Here is a 19,982-nt window from a genome sequence, read left to right as displayed (position 1 = left end):
CATTCTGTAAATCCAGATCCATTCACATCTGTTAGTGCAAAGAAAAGGTGGAGACGTGTTATTTTTATTCATTAGCGCTGCCGTGATGTTTCCATTATGCGAGCTCTTCAAAGCCACGTCTCAGAGCTGAAACTGGTTAAACCCCACAGCTCGCGTGGCATTCACAATACGGGAAGAGGGGAAACCGTCTGCCATGTTCAAGTTAGAGAAGTCTAAAAAGGGCGTGGAGATCGGAGGATACGTTTCTTACAAGTCGGACCGGCATCGCTCGCATCTGCGCTTCAATATGATAAGATGGGACTGGCAGTTTGCAGATCATTGTGGAACCTGGACTCACAGCGAGGAAGTAGAAATACACTGCGACACGATGGTGCAGGGGTAAAGACCCATATTTCTTTATTTCATGCCCGATGTGGATTGTTAAGAACCCAGAGAAACCCATGGCCGATTCAACTTATTTCCCCCAAAATGTTTAAGTGTACGACAAATTAACCCAAAGCCTTGTTTAATGTGCATATAACTGATGGGAATAGAGTGTTTACTTGTTACATTATTATTATTAGTAGTATTATCTTGTCTTACGTTAGCAGTTTTTTTTTATTTAATTTTATATTTAATTTTATTTATTTATTTTTATTTCTATATTTATTTATTTTCCCCCTCCATCTCTTGTTGGGAAATGGGAGGTTTTGTCTATAGGAGTTTTTGTTTATAAGAGTTTTTGTTTATAAGAGTTCTTCTATTGAGTGTTTATTTGTCCTTTTCCTCTATATCTACCTGCGTTGCAACAGGGAAATTTCCCCATGTGTGGACAATAAAGGAATATCTTAACCACAAACCTGTAAATGAGCAGCGCAGGCATGTTTTGTGCATCGCCTGCTTCGTGCATACGTGTTGTAATAAAGATGTGTGCGTTCTTAAGGCAGCGAGTCGGCCAAAACAACCATCTCGCCGCGTTCCGACCTTTCGTTCTGCATTTCTGACAAAACTCTAAATACCAATCGAAAACAAATCCAAGCAGTCTTTCCCTGCTGTTTACGTCAGTCAGGCATAGTCTACCTTGATGATTTTCACTTGATTCTTGACATTTAGAAAGACTTTTTGGATTGAAATGTTTCGGCCGGCTTTTGGAGATAAGAGGCTAAATCTATTGCTCCCGGGTCCGGCTTTTGTGATGCAAATTCCCAGTCACAGTGGTATTTGGAGTAAGACTTTTGGAGGCTTGTGGTGGATGGATTTACTTTGCGCGAGATGAAAACATTTTGAAAACATTGGCGTGCCACAAATTAAATATTACGATCACTTCCAGCAGGAACATTATAATCTTTGACAGTAACTGGATTCGAGCATGTCCAAAACAAACCATCAGGATTCTGTCACACATCAGGACTTTTAATGAGCCCAAAGTAAGACAATTGTTTTGAAGTTGTTAAATAATTTGCATTCATTCAAACACGTGTGATAAATATAGAAGTGGTGATCCGGCAGCTTATCGGGTTGATCTCGTGGCTCTTTAGTTCACATTTTAAAATCGTTTTTGGTAATGTATCTCTATGAACGTTTGGCACAGCAACACAACCTAAAGCTACATTTTTCCCTATATAAGGCTGGACAAAAGTAGGTTGTCATAATTAGGGAAGGACAATAAATCAATGCTAATATATTTGCATCAAGTGTTGGTAACAGCCCAATACAGAAACATATTTTTAACCTGCCGCAGCCTCTTTCTACCACATTCCCAGTGTGTTCACGTCAGACATGTTTTTTTAAACTGATTAGTAAGTTCAATTATACATAGCGCAATTATGCTCTTGCAGGTAGTGACGCAATCATAATGTTATGCTATATTGTATCCAAGATAATTACATTTAATCATTATACTTAGCCAAGTTAATAGATTGTTGATGAAGTTGACAATTTCTGGGCCTTACTAATGATTTACAAGTCTTGATATCAGCATTATTATTGTTATTGGCCCCATGAGTCAGCGTGCACCGTATTATTTAACCTGTGTAGTACAAATGCCCTCCTTTTGTCCCTCCCCTAGAGTCCCTTTAACTGTACAATGAGGGCGTTAGGAGCGCACTGCAGGTCCCGGAGCAGTGCTGGGCTGTGTCATGAAATTGGTCAAGCAGTGTTTTGTTGGAAGGAGGTTGTGTCCTTTTGTTGGCGATACAGTAAAGCCCCGTTATTTTTGCTATTTTAAACACTGTCCAATGTCCATAATGGGAACTACTGTGCGCAGGCAGATAAAGAATAAGTAATTACACACTGCCATTTCCGTTTGCCTAGTCCCATTTTAATGTCCTGTCAATCACAATTCTATTCACCGGCTTGAAGCAGGTGCAACGATGATTCCCTCCATTGTTTTCTTTGTAATAAATGATGTACGGACCAGTGTATGGGTCATTTTTGTAACCACAGAAAGGTTCTGAATATAAAAAGACAGAAAAAGCAACACAAGAAGCCATAAACAATTAGCTTAAACATTCAGAAAGTCGAGTAATCTCTAGTTCGGGGTAAAAATCATACATTGGCCAATACGTTTGCCTAAATCGAATCATTTGTTCATATCTCAAAGAAGCATGGTCTGGATGCACGTGGTGTTACTGTGGAGTGGTTTATTCCATTAGCAATTATCGCCATGGCGATCGCATTGGGCATTAGCGTAGCTCTCACTGGGTCAATGGGAGACTATTCTTTTGCCAATGAAAGAGGCATTTTGTCCAAACATGTGGAGTATTTTTCGGCACGTAACAAACGAGCGCCCGCCCACTCGCGGTTCCAGTCCTAATTATGTTTGCGATTTTTAAATGTATTTACAGTGAATGCGCACGCCCACGTGTTTCAAATTTGGTTGCCATTCTTACCGCGGCACAATCTGAAACTGATTTAGATCATTGTTCCTGTCCTCCTACATGAGCGGCGACATGAGATGTTCGAGATGATCGTTTCAATATCGGGCCCAATAATAACGGGGATCCATGCCAAAATGTGCAGTGAAATAAAGTTTTTAGCAAATAGTGTGAAATGGGAAATGATTTATTTGATTATTTTTTATGCAAAATACAGGAAAGGTCACGTTGCCCGTTTGGGAATTGATGTTGGAGATGAATAATATAAGCAGATTTCCTTGATTTTGGGGGGAAAAGAAAGGCTTTGTGGCTCAAATAAGAGAGGCCTTTGAGTTTAACAAAGATGCCCTACCCTGGTACAACCCATTCTATTTATCATTACTTGGATGCTTGGGTGTTCTTACTCGAGAGGTCCACAGCCACATCTATCACTGGTGGGTTTGTAGTAGGATAATAAAGTACATCCCCAACAATAATACTACGACAAACTCTGGTTCACCCAAGTGCCCTTCCGGTCTCTGAGGAACTTCATCTAATCATATTTCACATCTTCACAAGGTCGTTGACTCGCACTTTGCTTTCCTTCGCCCTGATCACAAATTAAGATGCACAAACGTGTCTGTGCAGAGGGACCCGGAGTGTATCGTGAGCATGTGTCATTGGAGCGACTCAACAAAAAAGCAGACAAATGAAGAAAATAAATAGATTCACAAGAAAACTAGAAAGAAGAGGTTTTTTTTTCTTAGCTGGAAGCAATTATCGACAACTGTCAAACAGCTGTGTCTGGCATCTTTGAAGTCAGATGCAGTCGGAGCCCGTGCGTGTCATCTGGGTCTGTAGCAGCCACGGAGACGCGTTTGACTGTCGCTTTTACTGACGGGAAATCCACAATAACCAACACACATTTGCATAAACCCAAGCTTTGTATTAACCAAAGTTTGCACAAGTTTCAAGTGGAGGAAAAGTGTTTCGTAGAAGGACCTGGGTCTGTGATTAAAGAGGAGAAAAATAAGAAACTTGGTCAATCACAAAGGACGAATACGCCTTTGTCAATACTAAATGTAATATCCAAATAATGTGAAATAACAAGGTGGCTTTAGATTCAGTCAATTTCAAAAGACAAGTTTGAGCGGAGGTGATGAAAGACACAATTTTCTTTAAAAACTTTCTTAAAAGACAGACCCATATCATCACAATATTTGTCGTATTTTTTACTCTACAGCCATGCACTTTTTGATTTAGTCCTGTTTGTCAAGATACTTGTTACACAGATACTTCTTTTATTCATTGAGAGATGCCTTGGATACTTAGACACTTCATGTTGGAACGCAGATCTTATCACTTTGCAGGCCAAAACAATATAACTCCAATAACTAAATGCTAAGAGGCTATAAAACCAGCGCTTGGTGATATCACAGAACGTAACTTTGTATGGCTCTTGTAATAGTCCTGCTCTCTGGTGCCCTTGCTTTGGCCCTTCCTCGTCACCCTCCTCTTGCTCTCACTTTGTCACACATGATTTTCCAGCCGTTTAATCCTGATTAAGTCTTCAAAGTCCCAGCCGACACTACGCGGGCGCCTCGGATGGCTGTGCGGACTTGAGTGGATATAGTGACTTTGTGCTAACTGGGAACAGACACTGGACACAAAAGTATAAATTAAGACAACCCAAAAGCAGATACTCGAGTACAATTGTACATATATCACTAAAGGTGCACCATGTCACTTCTCTGGTGCCTGTTCGTCTCTGGAGTTTAATGACTTTCCCTAGACACATATTCCATTGTTTGGCATTAAGCTTACTTGACAAGCAGGTGATGGAATTCAATAAATGCGAGATATGAGCGTAATGCTGCAGAGTGGAACAATCCAGGCAAAACGAGAACTTCTCTGGAGACAAGCATGTGGCGGACCACTCAAAAGTGACTCGGTGCACAACTAGGCAAATGAAGGGTCAAATAATGGAACCCATGGAAGCTGGAGGAGGGATCTGGTGTGAGGGAAATCTAAAGATATTTCTGTTTCAACTTGCCTTTTCACATTAGAAAATAGTTGGATTTGGGCATAAAAGTTACCAACCAGGAAGAAAGAAACATGATGCAAATCTCATTGTAGGATATTATTTATCACAATATTCCTTTTACGATACATTATTTATTGCAATACTGTGGAAAGTTGGAGAATTTTTATTTTTTTCCATTTTCACAAAAGACCTTTAACAGATATTATATTTGCATAATTCAAAAACAACTGTTACGCTGACTGTTGTAGAACAAAGCAAAAGGAGCCTGAACCATCACATGACACAACAGCCCTGGGTTTTATGACCCCTCTTCCCCCTTTGGGTCCACACCTTTATAAAGAACACAAAGGACACTAAATGGTTCTGGACACTGACCCCCGGAGAGAAGGAATCGTCCACTGTAACAATACGGTATTCTCTCTTTTTTTTTAAACTATTGTTGCATCCCTACTAACCAGTATCCAAGAGAATAGTTAACATATTCTCCTTAAGACTTAAACAGCAAATCGTGATAAATAAAAATATATGACAAACAAGCTTGATAAGGCATGAAATAAAAGCAAATGCACAGTGTTTTAAGATGGAGTAGACAGAAAATGGAGCAATTTAGATGGAACAGAAAGCAAGGTCCTGGCACTGTCTCCCTGCAGAGTCTAGTGGTGCATTAAACAACCTCATTTCCCTCTGAAATTACTTAAGAGCAAAGCCAGTGTTCACCTGCTTTTTATGTTCGCTCAGTCGTAAAAAAAAAAGCCATTCAAGTTGGAGAAAAACACCAAAACATTCATTATTTCTCCCTCCACAATCGAGGGTTTTTTATTTGGTCGGACACATCGAGGCAAATTTCAATTGAAACGATCAGATAAGATGTTAACTATCCAAGCTCGACGCAAAGCGGTGTGCAAACTCCAGCACGGGGAGTGTTTATTAAAAATGTAATGAATGAGCGTCCTCCTGTTGTTGTAAAGGGTGTAAAGCTGTCTGTGATAACAATGGACGTACATAGAGTTCATTTACATCACACCCCGGCGATCAATCAGCGAGGAAACAAGTAAACAGCCAATATACCTGTCAGTGCTTCAGAAATCAATCATCACGGGACCAGCCTCCTATTGTTGCAGCAGGAGTGATTGTTCAAGCCCAGTTGGAAACAAGTGCAGGTGCTAATGTAAAGAAGACTGCATCAGCCTATGGCATGTTATGGAGAGAGGAACAAAGTGAAATATTAAAATGTTTTCACTCGACTAGTTTTGAAGTAATTCTTTGCCAGACCTGACCCACAAGTCAAAAGACAACCCGTGCATCACGACAGTGGACCATACATCTGTGTAAATATCTCATGTTACAACGTACTCGATAAGCACAAGTTCAGGAGCAGATGAACCAGATGTGAAGACACAAGTAAATCAGCTCAAACAGTCATCAAGGACAGAGGGGACATAGAGAAAGCTCAGATGTGTTTACAATCCAACTCATATTCACTGAGAAATTAGTCTAATTAGTCCCCCCCCGGCTCAAAAGACAACCAGCGCTATATTTATGTGTAAATATCTCATGTTACAACGTGGGCACCTGCGGCTTATTGACAGGTGCTGCCCATATATCTACAATGTCTATTTTCTTCGTAAATTTCTTGTGTGCGGCTTTTATTCAGGGGCGCTGTATAGCCTGAAAAGTACAGTAAATACAATTTTGTGTAAAAAACCTTGACTTAAAAAGTGATCAAAATCTGCATTGAGTATATTCATTTGTATCAAAATCAAGTTGGACATTTTAGTATTGAGACAACACTACCGTAATCATAGCGCATATATGAATCATAGCGCATATATATGAAGACAAAATCAAAAAGGGAATTGTCTCAGAATGAAGCAAAGGATCCCAGAATCTCCAGGAACCACAAATGTGCCTCGCCACCGGAATTGTCGGACCATGTCGGCCTCGGTGAAACTGAGAAAAACAGCATTTTACTTTTTTTTCCCCAAATTTGTGATTTTCGTTTTTTTGCAGAATGTGCTAGTTGAAGATATGGACCAGCCATTCGATGTATCAGATAACAGTATTTGCAGCATTAAAAGCATAAATAAAGCCGTTTAAAATGTGGTGTTTTCGGGCGCTCTCTGGACGTGCAGAGGGGGTGTGACCGCATTTCCATATGAACAGCTGCGCTATTGTAGTCAGCCAATGGGCTGAGCCGCCAGCCGCATGGCTACTTGATAAGCAGCAACACAGGGACACGCAACACACGCTGTGTAACATCAGTTGAAAAATGGATCCTTCTGCTATCGCTTCGGAGCTTAACAGAGGTTGTTACAGCTCCACGCTTTTGGATTATTTCTGCGAAAAGTCCGCTTATCCAGATGACTATCTAAGTTCTGAATCTGAAGATGACCTCACAGATGACGAACGTGATTTCATCCAGCTGGAAAATATCCCTAGTCTACGGCTGACCTTAGATGAGGAGGAAGATGGGTTTTGGACAGAGGAAGGAGCGCCCGGTCACGCCGAAGAGCTGGAGCGTGAAATAACAGACGCTATAGTCACGGTTACTTTTGCAGGAGAGAACGAAGAGTTGGAAAAGATCCGTAACTTTGACTGCAAATGTTACTCAAGAAGAAAAGAAAATTCTCTACTCTCAAGCAAATCGTGTAGCGGGAAACTCTCTCCAGAACTCATGTACAAGCTACGGAGCGACTCATTAGCAGCAGAAAGACAGTGGCAGGATATGAGGATTATCGGACATATGGAAGCAAACAGACGTTCTGTCGTCACTTCTGAGCTGACGACGTCCACAAAAAAGCCCCAGAAGAAGCGCAAGTTTGCCCGGACAAGCTTTTTCATAGGAGGCACGGAAGTCTGCAGAAGTACTTTCCTGTTCCTCATGGCGTAAGTAATGATTAATATTAAATACGCCTGTTTTAGTGTGCTGTTGTGGTCGTGTTTGTGTTGTGAGTGCCTGTTTTGTTGAGCCATCACAAGCTAGCTAGCCACGTAGCGCCGCTAGCCCCGGCCGTACCCGCTCCTCCGCGTTTTAAGTCTTAAATACGACGTAAACGTCAGAATGTGAATAATGCAGAATAAATGGCATCACAAACACGCTTGAAAGTTATGTTTTGGTGTGCTGTTGTGGTCGTGTTTGTGTTGTGAGTGCCTGTTTTGTTGAGCCATCACAAGCTAGCTAGCCACGTAGCGCCGCTAGCCCCGGCCGTACCCGCTCCTCCGCGTTTTAAGTCTTAAATACGACGTAAACGTCAGAATGTGAATAATGCAGAATAAATGGCATCACAAACACGCTTGAAAGTTATGTTTTGGTGTGCTGTTGTGGTCGTGTTTGTGTTGTGAGTGCCTGTTTTGGTCTAAACCTGGTGAGCCATGATATCACAAGCTAGCTAGCCACGTGAAGCGTGTTATTCCCATATTACTCTCAACCCTAATCCTTTTTTTCCCCCTTTTCAGAATTGGCAAAGACACCCTGACTGACATAATTAAACACTATGATGAAAATGGAGCAACACCACGATTGAGGAAGAAGCGTGCACAGCCACAGCCACGTTCACGCAGGTTCATCAGCCATGAAGTCATCCACACCGTTGTAGAGTTTATCAAAAACTATGCAGAAGTCCATTACATAATGCTACCTGGTCGACATCCTGGCCATAAGGACTGGCATGTGAAGTTGCTCCCAACCCATGTGACTAAGGCCGAACCAGTGGAATTTCAGCTACTACGCACTACAGCTGTTCTGCCTCCGGTTGACAATCTCCATGTCCTGGTCCCACCTGGATTGAACATTGACAGGCAGACCTACCTGCATGAAAAAATCAGGCCTTTCTGTGCTGACGAGGCAAAAGACATCACATGCCCAGCGCCGAGAGTCACAGCACAGAAGACGAATGTGCAAAAGAGGCTGCGGACGTAATTGGACTCTGATGGTGTACCTATGATGTCTATTATCTCATATGTTGCAGTTCGTATACCTGGCTCTGGCATCTGTTTATAAGAGTTCTTCTATTGAGGGTGTTTTTTAAACTTCCTATAAATTATCTGTCCTTTCCCCCTGTATCTACTGCGTTGTAACATTAAAGGCTATCTTATCTTATCTTTTGTTGTTTGTGTTGAATCATTCAGTGCACCGTTGTTGGTGCACTGAATCACCTGTGAATTATGTTTACCGACAAATGCAATGAACCCTATTCTGATTCTGATTCTTTGATTCTATTCAGGGCCTTTTGTAATCCAAGTATTTCCATTTTAATATAGTAACTTCTAATTCTGATTCAAGTCCAGTTACCATCAATAACAACACTCCTCTTGAGTCTTGAGTGACAGCTGTAGGGGGAAGGTGGTGTCAGTGTGACAGGGGGGAGGGCTTATCTCAATGAGATGCAAATGAGCCCCCCTGTGACTCTGGGCTCTCTCAGGTGAGAAACTTTGGAAGCCGTTTTCTCAGTGAATGGGTTTGAGAGTTGTATACATTCAAATGACCACAACTTACTCAAATATGATCAGATCTACATGAGTGAGACATCATTGGAAAGCTTTGAATTCACACTTTCAGAATCTGTGAATAACTCAAAATGTCTCCGGGTAGACATGTAACTGGGTTTCATACGGCCGGGCACAAATTAAGAACTACTGCATTATAGAGTCCCTTTTACAGACAATGCTTCCATATTTCCTTTTCATTTCTTTACCCGATCCACTCAACAACATATTTTCCACAATACCGTCTAGATTAGCACACAGTTGTATTGGATTGTATGGACACGGACGAAACAGGTTAACTACACACAGAGCAATTACAAGGCTGTTGGTGAGATTACGCGGCGTGGAACTGCTTGTTTAGAGGTGTGAAATGAGGACCAAAGCGCCCAATAACCCACAGCCCCCAGACACACATTAGTGCAGTTTGTAGGACTGTGTCTAAAGCCCTCATTCTTCCCGCTGATAAGTCCAAGATGAGATGGATTTCCTGTCTCCTCGCTTGTCTCTTAGTAGAAAATAAATAAAATAAAAGCTTGCCAGACTGCTCCAGGATCAGCAGAGCTCACGCTTGGACACTTGGACAGGCTACGGCCCGGAAATCAGGAAGCAGCGATCCATTCCTCGACACCGGAGTTTGATCCTGATGAGATCAATGAGAAAGCAAGAGGAGGAGAGCCGAAGTGATGGGCAGATAATCGGATCAGCGCGCGGAGAGGTGAACGGGAAGAAGGAGGTCGCTGTACACACATATTTGACTTTTCAATTAAGTTAAAAGGACCGAAAGAGCTACTGCGGGTTTCAAGAAGCCAGTTTAGTCATTGGCTTATTATAAGGGTAGGTAAAGTTCACATTTTCTGATTGGTTATTTGTTAGATTAGACATACCGTATTTTGGCACTTCCTCTACCTCCAGAGTTTATGGAGTTGTTTAGAAGTGACACAGAGGAAGAAGAATTCAATGGATTTAGTGATTTGGGGTAATACTGATGCTTTGGTAAACTTGTTAGCATGTTCTTTATGCTATAGTTATCTGAATAACTGTTCATATGTTACATTAACACACCAGACACTTATTGTCTGTGCGTCATGTAGCTGAAGGTGTTAATGTTAGCATACATACACCTATTAATCATGTTCTCTCATCTGTTATTATTGTAAATTGCATTTGAAGATTAAATGTCTGCTTTTGGTTTGGATTTTATCAAATAAATTCCCCCTAAAAATGTGACTTATACTCCAGTGTGACTTCCTCTATTATGCATTTTTTGGCTGGTGCGATTTATACTCCAGTGCGACGTATAGTCCGGAAAATACTGTAATTTATAATGAAGTACCGTTTGAATATTGCTAGTGATAATCAGTAAAGTACAAATACAGTCAAAATAGAGTAAAAAATCTGGAGCACCACAGTAGAACTTTTAATTCTCCTTTCTTTTAATGCTTTGGAATTCTTGCAACCTCCACACCGCAGTTCCATCTCGTGCAGTCTGAGCCAGGACTTAGCTCAGCTTTTTCAGACGGGGACGTGAAGCTGAGGTGGACCACTTACGAACAACCAATCAGCTCGCATTGTTAAGCAAAGTGTCATATAGCGACGTTTATAGCTCTTTCTTACGAGTTTGCGATCGATAAAATGCTTTACAGTTAAATGTAGACAACAAGTATCGGTTTTGTCACCAAGTACTGCTTTTACATTACACATGGGGAGGGGGGACAGACTGTATTATCTGTCGAGAGAAAGGTTAGATTGAGAAAGAATGATGTTGCTACGTCTTTTTCTCCAAACCACTTTCCCACTTAAACAACCCCTCAAGCAATCTCGCAGGTGTTCTTAATGTTGAATAGCAAACTATTTACTCACAAGGCTAATGGCTTCTGAAACTAAAACCTTGCAACACAATTTGGGGCACGGAAGCCTTTTATTTAATCCTCGCTAGCATTTAGCCTCCATATCCGTCACGTTTTCTTACTGCAGGAGGGAGTGTCATTAAAAAGGAACCGCGCTGTGGGTCGATCGAGTTTTGAGAGCGAAATACAGCCGGCGAACCGTTAACTGGCGCCGTCCACTGAGAAGACGGGCACGGCCTTGTCCTTGGGGTCAAAAGGGCAGGTCGGGATGGGTGCGGTGTACCTCGACAAATGAGGAATCGCGCGAGTGGAAATGCCGTTTGTGCTGGTGCGGAAAAAAACAAGGTGAGATTTGAAAGCTCGACATGACGGGACACGGGTGGAAGTAAACAGGACTGTAGTGACGGCCACATATTCACAACTCCATGTACATGTGGGAAAATGTGCACGTACACGGCCAGTTTGTGGTTGGATTGATTGTGGGAGACAGAATTTTGGGGGTAAATTGGGTAAAATATCATGGGCCAATAAGCAACAACTTTCCATTGCGTCTCGAAGCGTTTCAAACAAAGTTAACGAACAAAAGTGAAGGCAGAAATGTGCGCTCAGTCCACGATACGCTCTGTGAAATAGTACAGTTTTAATATTGATAGACCTGACCCGAGAGAGATTAATTTGGGTCATTATTTTCTCATGTTAAACGACCAGTCACATTGATCATATTAGAATAATGCATTTGCGGCTTATAGCGCTGATGCAGATCCAGATACTGTTTTTGTATCTCTGTTAAGATTAATCACAGTTCTTTGGGGATATATTGGTTTTTACTCATGCAATATTCATCAAGCTGAATAATAAAAGTAGAATAAGTCATATTCCAAATCCACCTACATGGGTTTGGAATATAATTTAGATGAGATTTCTAGTACAATGTTTTATGGGAATTAAGTTTGACAGTACTTTACAAAGACTTTTTGGAATAATATCCTGTCTCGGCGTGATTGACAGGCGGATTAACCAATCAGAGAAACACATGGTCCGTTTGGGTCTAAACAAGCATGAGCAAAAAGGGGGAAAGAAATAACACGCAGGCGGATTTCTGCAGAAATGGCAAGCGAAGCACTAACCTCTATCAAATCTGAGGCAAAAGAAGTTCTAGATTTTGCTCTGAATGTTACAAGAATATTTGTGTGGAGACATCTTCCGCATTTGAGAGACACAAATCATCAGCTTTGGTTGGTCCGTCCAAAGTTAAGAGTTTATGGATTGATTCTACATTGGAACAGAGCGTAGGAGGAACTGGCTGGTCAGGCAAGACATTTAGTCCAAGTGTAGTCTTAAAGCGCATATGAATCGAGTCTGAAAAACAGCCAATTTCCATCAGCGCAATATAGCTAAAAGCCAGTTAGGAACAGAAATAAAAACCTACAGTTTCCCAGCTACGTTGACCTGGGAGCAACTTGACAGTGCTCAAGTATGGCAGCTTGAGCACTGTCCTCTGCTGAAGACTACTTATTCTATCAAACAATATTTAAAATTTGAATTCACCTGCAGTTCATTGCTGTTAGTTATACTGCTTCAGACACTGCTATTGTTGACCTGTAGATCCCATGCTCTTCAACTGTCTGGAGGAACGCTCTACTCTAGATGAACGGCTCTTCATCTGCCTGGATAAACCACACCAGTTTCCGAACCCTAACGTGACCATTTGCTTTACCTTAACGGCGGTTCCTAACCTAAACTCTAACCCTGCTCTAAATTCCGTCACTTTGAATGTCATATCTCAGTAGATCGTCCCTCCAGAGCTTACTAGCATCAACCCATTTGTAGGTTAAGTCTGATTTGGTCGCTTGGTATCCCATTTTCAAGAAACGTCAAGAGTTAATCAAAAAATAGCTTTAGAGACAAGGGGCCGAGCAAGTGGAATTTGACAAAGACGTTCCAAAGACTGTCCAGATGGGAATCCTGAAGTCTCCTCACACACTCTGACACACAAAGACACCTATATGTGGAATGGGTTTAACAACCTCAGGTCACCTCGAAACCCCACAGACCCACTCGAAAAGATGAGCCAGCGGTGTCACAAAAAAACGACTTGTTAAATAAACTGCCAAAAGCACTCGCATCCATATATTTCACTTCAGCAAAATGGAGTATAGACGTTTCTTTTAGTGCGACGAGACCCATTCCATATAAACAACAGACAGAGATAGACAGAGCACAACCGCTTTGGCGATAGCTTTTGAAATGCATTGCACTTCTTTTGACAACGCTTAAGAATGAATAAAGCACTGGCATTAGAACTGCATTAGAATCAAATCGGTTTATTGGCTTAGCAATTCATACAATACTACAAGCCAAAAAAAGGAAAAAAAAAGCATTAAATATAAAATGAAGAGTGAACATTTTGCCATTTACCATCTTTTTCATTGTAGAATTTCCTTAGGTTTATTGCACCGTTCAACAATTCATAATTATTTACATTTCTGTTTTTAAATGAGAATTATTAAGACGTCAATCATACTTTATCTGAATATTTTGCTGCTATAGAACTGTACTTGTTGGTATGATCTTCTTTTAGGCAATTATTATGATGAATAAATACTCTACGATATAGTTTATTGTCTCACAGTATAAAAATGTCCCTCAATTGTGATACTAAGGAATAGTCCAATAGTGATTTTGACACCACAATGATAACAAAAATCACTATTGAATATCCACTGTAATTTCCAACACAAAAGCACTTTCTTTATTTTGCCATGTGGTTTGATACTAGTTCTATAGTTTTGATACAAGCTCTAGTATCAATTTGCATCTGATTTTTGATACTTTTGACAACCCTAGTCCCAAATTGACGCCGTTTTAATTTTAACCTAAGCAAACTCATTGAATTTGTTACGTTTGAAATGAGTGGCTCAAATGTAAAAGAAAAAATCTTCAAATCAAGACAAAAAAATTATAAGCAGTCTGTTTTTATTTTACTGTAACAAATTGTACAGACACATTGTTTTAAAAATAGATCCCCTCTTGGACACAGATGGTTCCCATAAACGGCGGCAGGTGCGCGGATCCACTTGTCACCTCTTTACCGCTTCTTCCATCTCGATTGGCCTTTTGCCTTCGCCCCCCCAAAGTCGCTCCATCACCCTCTTCCTCACCGCCTCCCACACCGCCTCCCACTGAGACGCCTCCTTTCCTAACTCCTTCACTCCTCCCGCCCCTCCATTGCCTCCACTGTGCCTGGACGAGTGACATTTATCCCCTCCCTCTCTCTAACTCTCCCTCCCTCTGGACGATTGACATTTACTCCTTTTTCCCTCTCCCTCCATCTCCTCCCTCCACTCTGACACTCTCTCTCTGCCCCTCTCTCTATTGGATAACGTCGCTAATGTGTGCGCGGCGGGAGATAAACAGGGCTTTGTGAAAATGCCAAACATAATTCTGCACAACTCAAGTGTCAACAGAGAAACGCCAACTTTCTGATTTCTACTGGCAACTTAAAAGGTTAGGCTATTTTTACTGTGTGATACGTGTTATTACATTCAAATTACATGTGCAAAATGTACTTTTCCTCTTTCAATCAGTCTGCACAACAGTCCACGTGTGTTCTTATCTATAAACCGGGGTAGATTTCCAATTACAGTGGTATAATTTTAACGAAATAGAGGAAAGATGTTCTAGCAGCTGAAACAGGAAATTGATTTTTTTTTTTTTACCTTATGATTATGTTACGATAAAGATATTTCTGAAGCCAAAGCAAGAGCCTTAGTTTTTTGTGAATGGATTATGTTCAGGAAAATATTGAATGCCATTTTTAATTGTAAAGACTGTGATCAATCAATTTCAATGCTAAAAGGCAATATAAAATACCAAAATGTGCATATCTATCTAGTTGTTGAATGTCAAATTAAGAGGCTATTCAATAACAGTGGTCTAGTGGTTTACGTAAAGAAGTTTGCGTTTTCTTAGTGAATTGAAATGGGTATATCCCCGTCTGTCATCTGCCCACCGGTCATTCTGCAGAAACGGCCTACACGAGCCCTAACATACGCAGGGCAATGCATTAATGTCCATAAATAAATTAAACGCATGAAATGAAAATATGAAAATGGTTGCTGTTGTAACTTGTGCAAAAGAGGACAAGCGGCGGTCGAAGAGATCATCAATCTTGGCAAACATTTAGCACTCGCCCACTCCATCAGGCGGCAGAATTAACCCATTAAGTCGGCGCTGACGGCCTGTAAAGAGCCCTCAAGTGAAATGACAAATTAGAGTGGCGTTTGACCGTTTCACCTAATCGCCACTAATTCACACCAGGCAGAGGATTTAAACTTGTTTTATCACAGCGTCAAACACCATAAAAACATAAGCAGTTAGTTTGGCAAAGAAATAACTCAAATAATTCTTATGATTTCTATTAAACTTCAGAGTCATAACTTACACATGTAACAGAAGCATAGCTATAAATAACTCCAGCATCTGTGGAATGACGTCCTAATGGAAAATGAATCACTCCATAAGCATTGTTATTGCAATAATGACAAAAGTACAGCTCTTATGTTAAAGGCTCTCATGCACAGTAGAACCTCTGTGTAAGTTATTTATATTGCACCGTTTAGGTCAGTCACTGAAATAAATAATCTACACAAACCTGGTAATATTAGCTACACAGTGATGTTTAACCCTCCAATGGGCGGGAGGGCAGTCAATACTGTTCGTCTGATCCGAAAGTCAGCAGTTCAAATCCCGCTCTTGACTCAAACATCCTTGGTTGAGCGGTCAGATTGTGAATACTGCCGCCGTGTCCTTGGGCCAGACACTTAACCCTCCTCACCCCTAGTCCCTGCGTACACAGGTGTGTGAACGGTTGTGGGAATGGGTGAGTGGTTGTGACCAGCTTTATAAAAAATCCGATACCAATCAATACTAAACTGGAAACTAGACATCTAGGACAACGTCTGACCTTTTGTACACGTTGCCTCGGTTCTCTCTCATTGGCTTCTGTAAAGTGATTATGGCTGTATCTGTGTTTACTGGACTCACTTTGACATGTAAATGAGCTGTGAAAAGAGGCGTTAATGGTCCAAATTTACACGTATTCATTACCGGGACGCACCGTATTAATTAGGCTCGCCACAGGCTCGTAAATTAACTTCAATAGTTATCTATCAAAAAGAATGTTGTGCAAACATTCTTCCAGCCTTTACAATTCACTGTTAAGAGGTAGAATAACAAAACATGTCGCCATTCATTCATTCTACCAAACCAGGTTTAAAATGACTAGAGCGTTACACACTTTTTATAATCAGCTGCCTATAAACTGTTCATTTTAAATTAATGTAAACAACAAACAAATTCAGTAACATGTCTTAGTATATTGTGGCATCATTGAGGCATCGAAATTGGTATTGAGTATTGAGCCTATTCTTCAGTGTCTAAATCGAGTTTGAGATGTTAGTATCGTGACAACATTTGCAATATACTGTAGATTATATGATATTTCTATACGAAACATCATGGGGATTATAAATTGACATTGATTGCAATAAAAAAGTTGTCATATTTAGTGCCAAATGTAAAATCTCTAAAGGAATGTATTTGAATTTGCTTGACAAGTATTTCTGTCTTTTTATTTACAAAGCAAAGTGTCTACAATATACAGAACTGTTGCTTCTTAACAGCCAGCCAGCTGATTAGCCTTTAGCCATATTAGCATAATAGTTATGATCCAACACGCTTTGACACACTTCATAATTGGACCATATTGTATACAGATCAAAGGCCCCGACAGCACTGAAAATCACATTAAATCTATTTGAAAACCCCACCACCTCTCAAACCTTGAACGCTGAATTCATCCGACACGACATGAATAGACTAGACTCAAAACTATTTTAGATGAGCCACTATGACTGCTCACTATCGCTCAGTGAGCAGCGCGGCCTTGGATCCCGACAGCAGATTCGCAGCCTAATATAGAGGTAGGTTTATGCCAAGCACCCAACGCTTTTAACAGGCAAGAGGCGCAGGCGAGCAGATGGTCACCGAGATAAGAGGCTGCGCTAACTAAACTCAACTGTCACATCCACACACCGCAGTTTATTTCAAAGTTCATTACCGCGTTTAGAAACTCTGTCCGACACTCGATAAATCCCAGCAATTCCTCAGAGACGAATTGAGAAAATGTTCCCAAACTTCTCAACAACTGGAACAAAACGGTCATTCAGAAGCTTCGCACTGACGATCACGAACCGAGGCGGGAAGAGAACGCATTCGCTAAAAAAGAACCGCCAGAGCAGGAGAAAGAGCAGGAGAAAGAGCAGGCGAAAGAGCAGGAGAAAGAGCAGGAGAAAGAGCAGGAGAAAGAGCAGGAGAAAGAGCAGGAGAAAGAGCAGGAGAAAGAGCAGAAGAAAGAGCAGGCGAAAGAGCAGGAGAAAGAGCAGAAGAAAGAGCAGCAGAAAGAGCAGTAGGAGAAAGAGCAGTAGGAGAAAGAGCAGGAGAAAGAGTGGGTCGGCCGGTCCATCCTACCTTGACCCCTCGGACTCGGAATTCGGCCAGGGCGCGGCTCATCTTGGAGGCGGCCGCGTTCACGTCTTTGCCGCTGGCGATGACTTTGACGAGGAGCGAGTCGTAGTGGGGGGAGATGACCGCTCCCTGGAAGGCCGAGGCGCTGTCCAGACGGATGCCCATGCCCTCGCCGCTCCTGAACACCTGAAAGACCAAGAGAGGATGAGAAATGACTTACTTATCGACTAAGATGAGTAGGAGATAAAACAGATCTTCAAGTATATAATATGTTGGGAGATTTTGAGCCTTGTATCAAAACACAGGAGAGACATTGTGGTAAGCTTTGAGAAATAAAAAACACTGTCAAATGAAGTTATTGTCAAAATAAACAAAAGATAATTGCAGAATATGGGATCGTTATTATTGTAAAGCGCGTCTTAACATTTTCCTCCAGGGCCACATATCGAAAAAGCATCGACTATTGTCCTTGAATCATTTAGTTTGGACCAACCAGCTGTAAACTTGATTTGAATATTTCTGTAAAAGGGAACTGTACTAAACAATATCAACTTTATATCGGCTCAGAAATATAGGTTGAGCTGATCAGCCATCGTTTTCTCTGTATTCTGAACGATCGATACCTGTAACCTAAATACAAGGTCTGTCTCACACAAAAACAATGATAGTGAACTACAACAGTTTCAGATCTCTTTTTAGATTAAGTAGTACAAAGGAAATGCGCACAATAGTTTGAATTATGCATTGATTAAAGTCATTGTTGTCCGACTTGTCTAATCTCAGAGGATGTGAGATATTAGTCTCCGAGAACGGCACCCACACAAATACTCACGATAAAACAAACAGAACTTTTCACGCAATTTCTAATCTCCAGCCATTTCGAGCCTTTCTTTTGAGCTAAATGCAGGCGCTAACGTTGCACTTGCATCCAGAGCCAGAGTGAACCTGCTTCTGAGAGATGACCACAGGGAGGAAGAGAGGCCAGCGGAGGAGGATGAGAGCCGAGCTAACTAGGAAGGAAATGAAAAGATCGGATTCCTCTGAAGCACTTGGCACGAGAGCAGAAGACGTGTGTGCGCGAGCGAGACTGCCCGACACCATGACATATGGGCCCGAGCGGAGACCAGGCAAACGCATACTAGTTACAGCGAAGATACAAGGCTAAATAACTTACGTAGACGAGACTGTGGGAAACAAAAAGAGCCGATTCAGTGCTGTTTGATGGGAGAAAAGCACGTTAATCTGTGTTAATCTGCCCAGCGAAAGCGCCAGATTTAAAATTAATCTTCTTTCGAAATCAATGAAAAAGCGGGATTCTAAACGCCTCGCATTGAGTGGACAGTCATACCTTTTTCAGTTCTCAATTTGATATTCCACTGTATGGTTTATTTATGAATATGTCCATCCTTTAACGCGGATTTCTGATTTTCCCTCAGCCAAAATGAGAGTTAAAAGAGTTGGCGTGCGAGAGGTCGTAAATGCATTAGGCTTTCTGCAGATTCAATTGTCACGGATAGTGCAGTCCATGTGGTGTGCAGTAAATCTAGTCAAAATGCTTGGAAACTAGAACACTGAATTCAAGCTAGGCAAGCATTATTTTGAATTGATACATGTAGATATTATTTTTCAATATTTTAAAACATGAATATTAATCTTGATTTGAGCAATTTGATTAGTTCATTTATACATTTAGATTTTGGGATGTGCATTATTCCTTGTGTCTACATATCTAGTCGAGATAAAACTGCATTGCGTCACTTGCTCATGGAGGCAAAGGCAAAAACATCCTCATGGAGACTGAAAACGGCTCAAAACAATCTGAATATCTGCATCTGTTGGTGGATTCAGAACAGTATATTTTGAGTGCGAGTTCCAGGCCGGCCCTCCACTGGTACCACGCGGTGATTTGGACTGAGTGCTTTGATTTGAGGGCAGCGGGCCGGCCATCAGCGCCTCAAGTGTTCCTGAAGTAGATCTGAGGGCTCCAATCGCGCTCACACACACACACACACATATGACCGAGGAGGGCGGGGCACGAGGACTTCAAAGCGCCACATACTGTACACGATGTACGGCGCAAAGGGTTGAAGCTGCACATGGTAAAACATGGACGGGCTCGGGCTCGATTACTACAGATAAACCTTAATGATGTTTGTAGTGGCTTTCCTCAGGAGCGCTGCGTCAAAAGGGCAGAGCGGGGATGGAAGAAACTTTACTTCACCTTTTTGAATACATATTTTCAAC

At 41.4% G+C, this 19,982-nt stretch overlaps 1 protein-coding gene across 1 annotated transcript in view; it reads right to left on the bottom strand.

The window, feature by feature from the left end:
* The window catches only part of LOC140372094 (pyruvate carboxylase, mitochondrial-like), a 340,452-nt gene that overhangs the window by 161,534 nt on the left and 158,936 nt on the right, over window positions 1-19,982 (bottom strand). Inside the window, exon 11 of the mRNA XM_072459379.1 lies at window positions 17,742-17,924. Coding sequence (XP_072315480.1) covers window positions 17,742-17,924 — 183 coding nt within the window. The remainder of the gene's footprint in view (window positions 1-17,741; window positions 17,925-19,982) is intronic.

The sequence above is a fragment of the Eucyclogobius newberryi genome, unplaced genomic scaffold (assembly GCF_026437365.1).
Source record: "Eucyclogobius newberryi isolate DKJ021-1_F unplaced genomic scaffold, fEucNew1.0.hap1 SCAF_22, whole genome shotgun sequence".
In the NCBI taxonomy this organism is placed as follows: domain Eukaryota; kingdom Metazoa; phylum Chordata; class Actinopteri; order Gobiiformes; family Gobiidae; genus Eucyclogobius; species Eucyclogobius newberryi.
The sequence above is the reverse complement of the archived record's forward strand: the minus strand, read 5'-3'. Positions and strand labels throughout refer to the sequence as shown.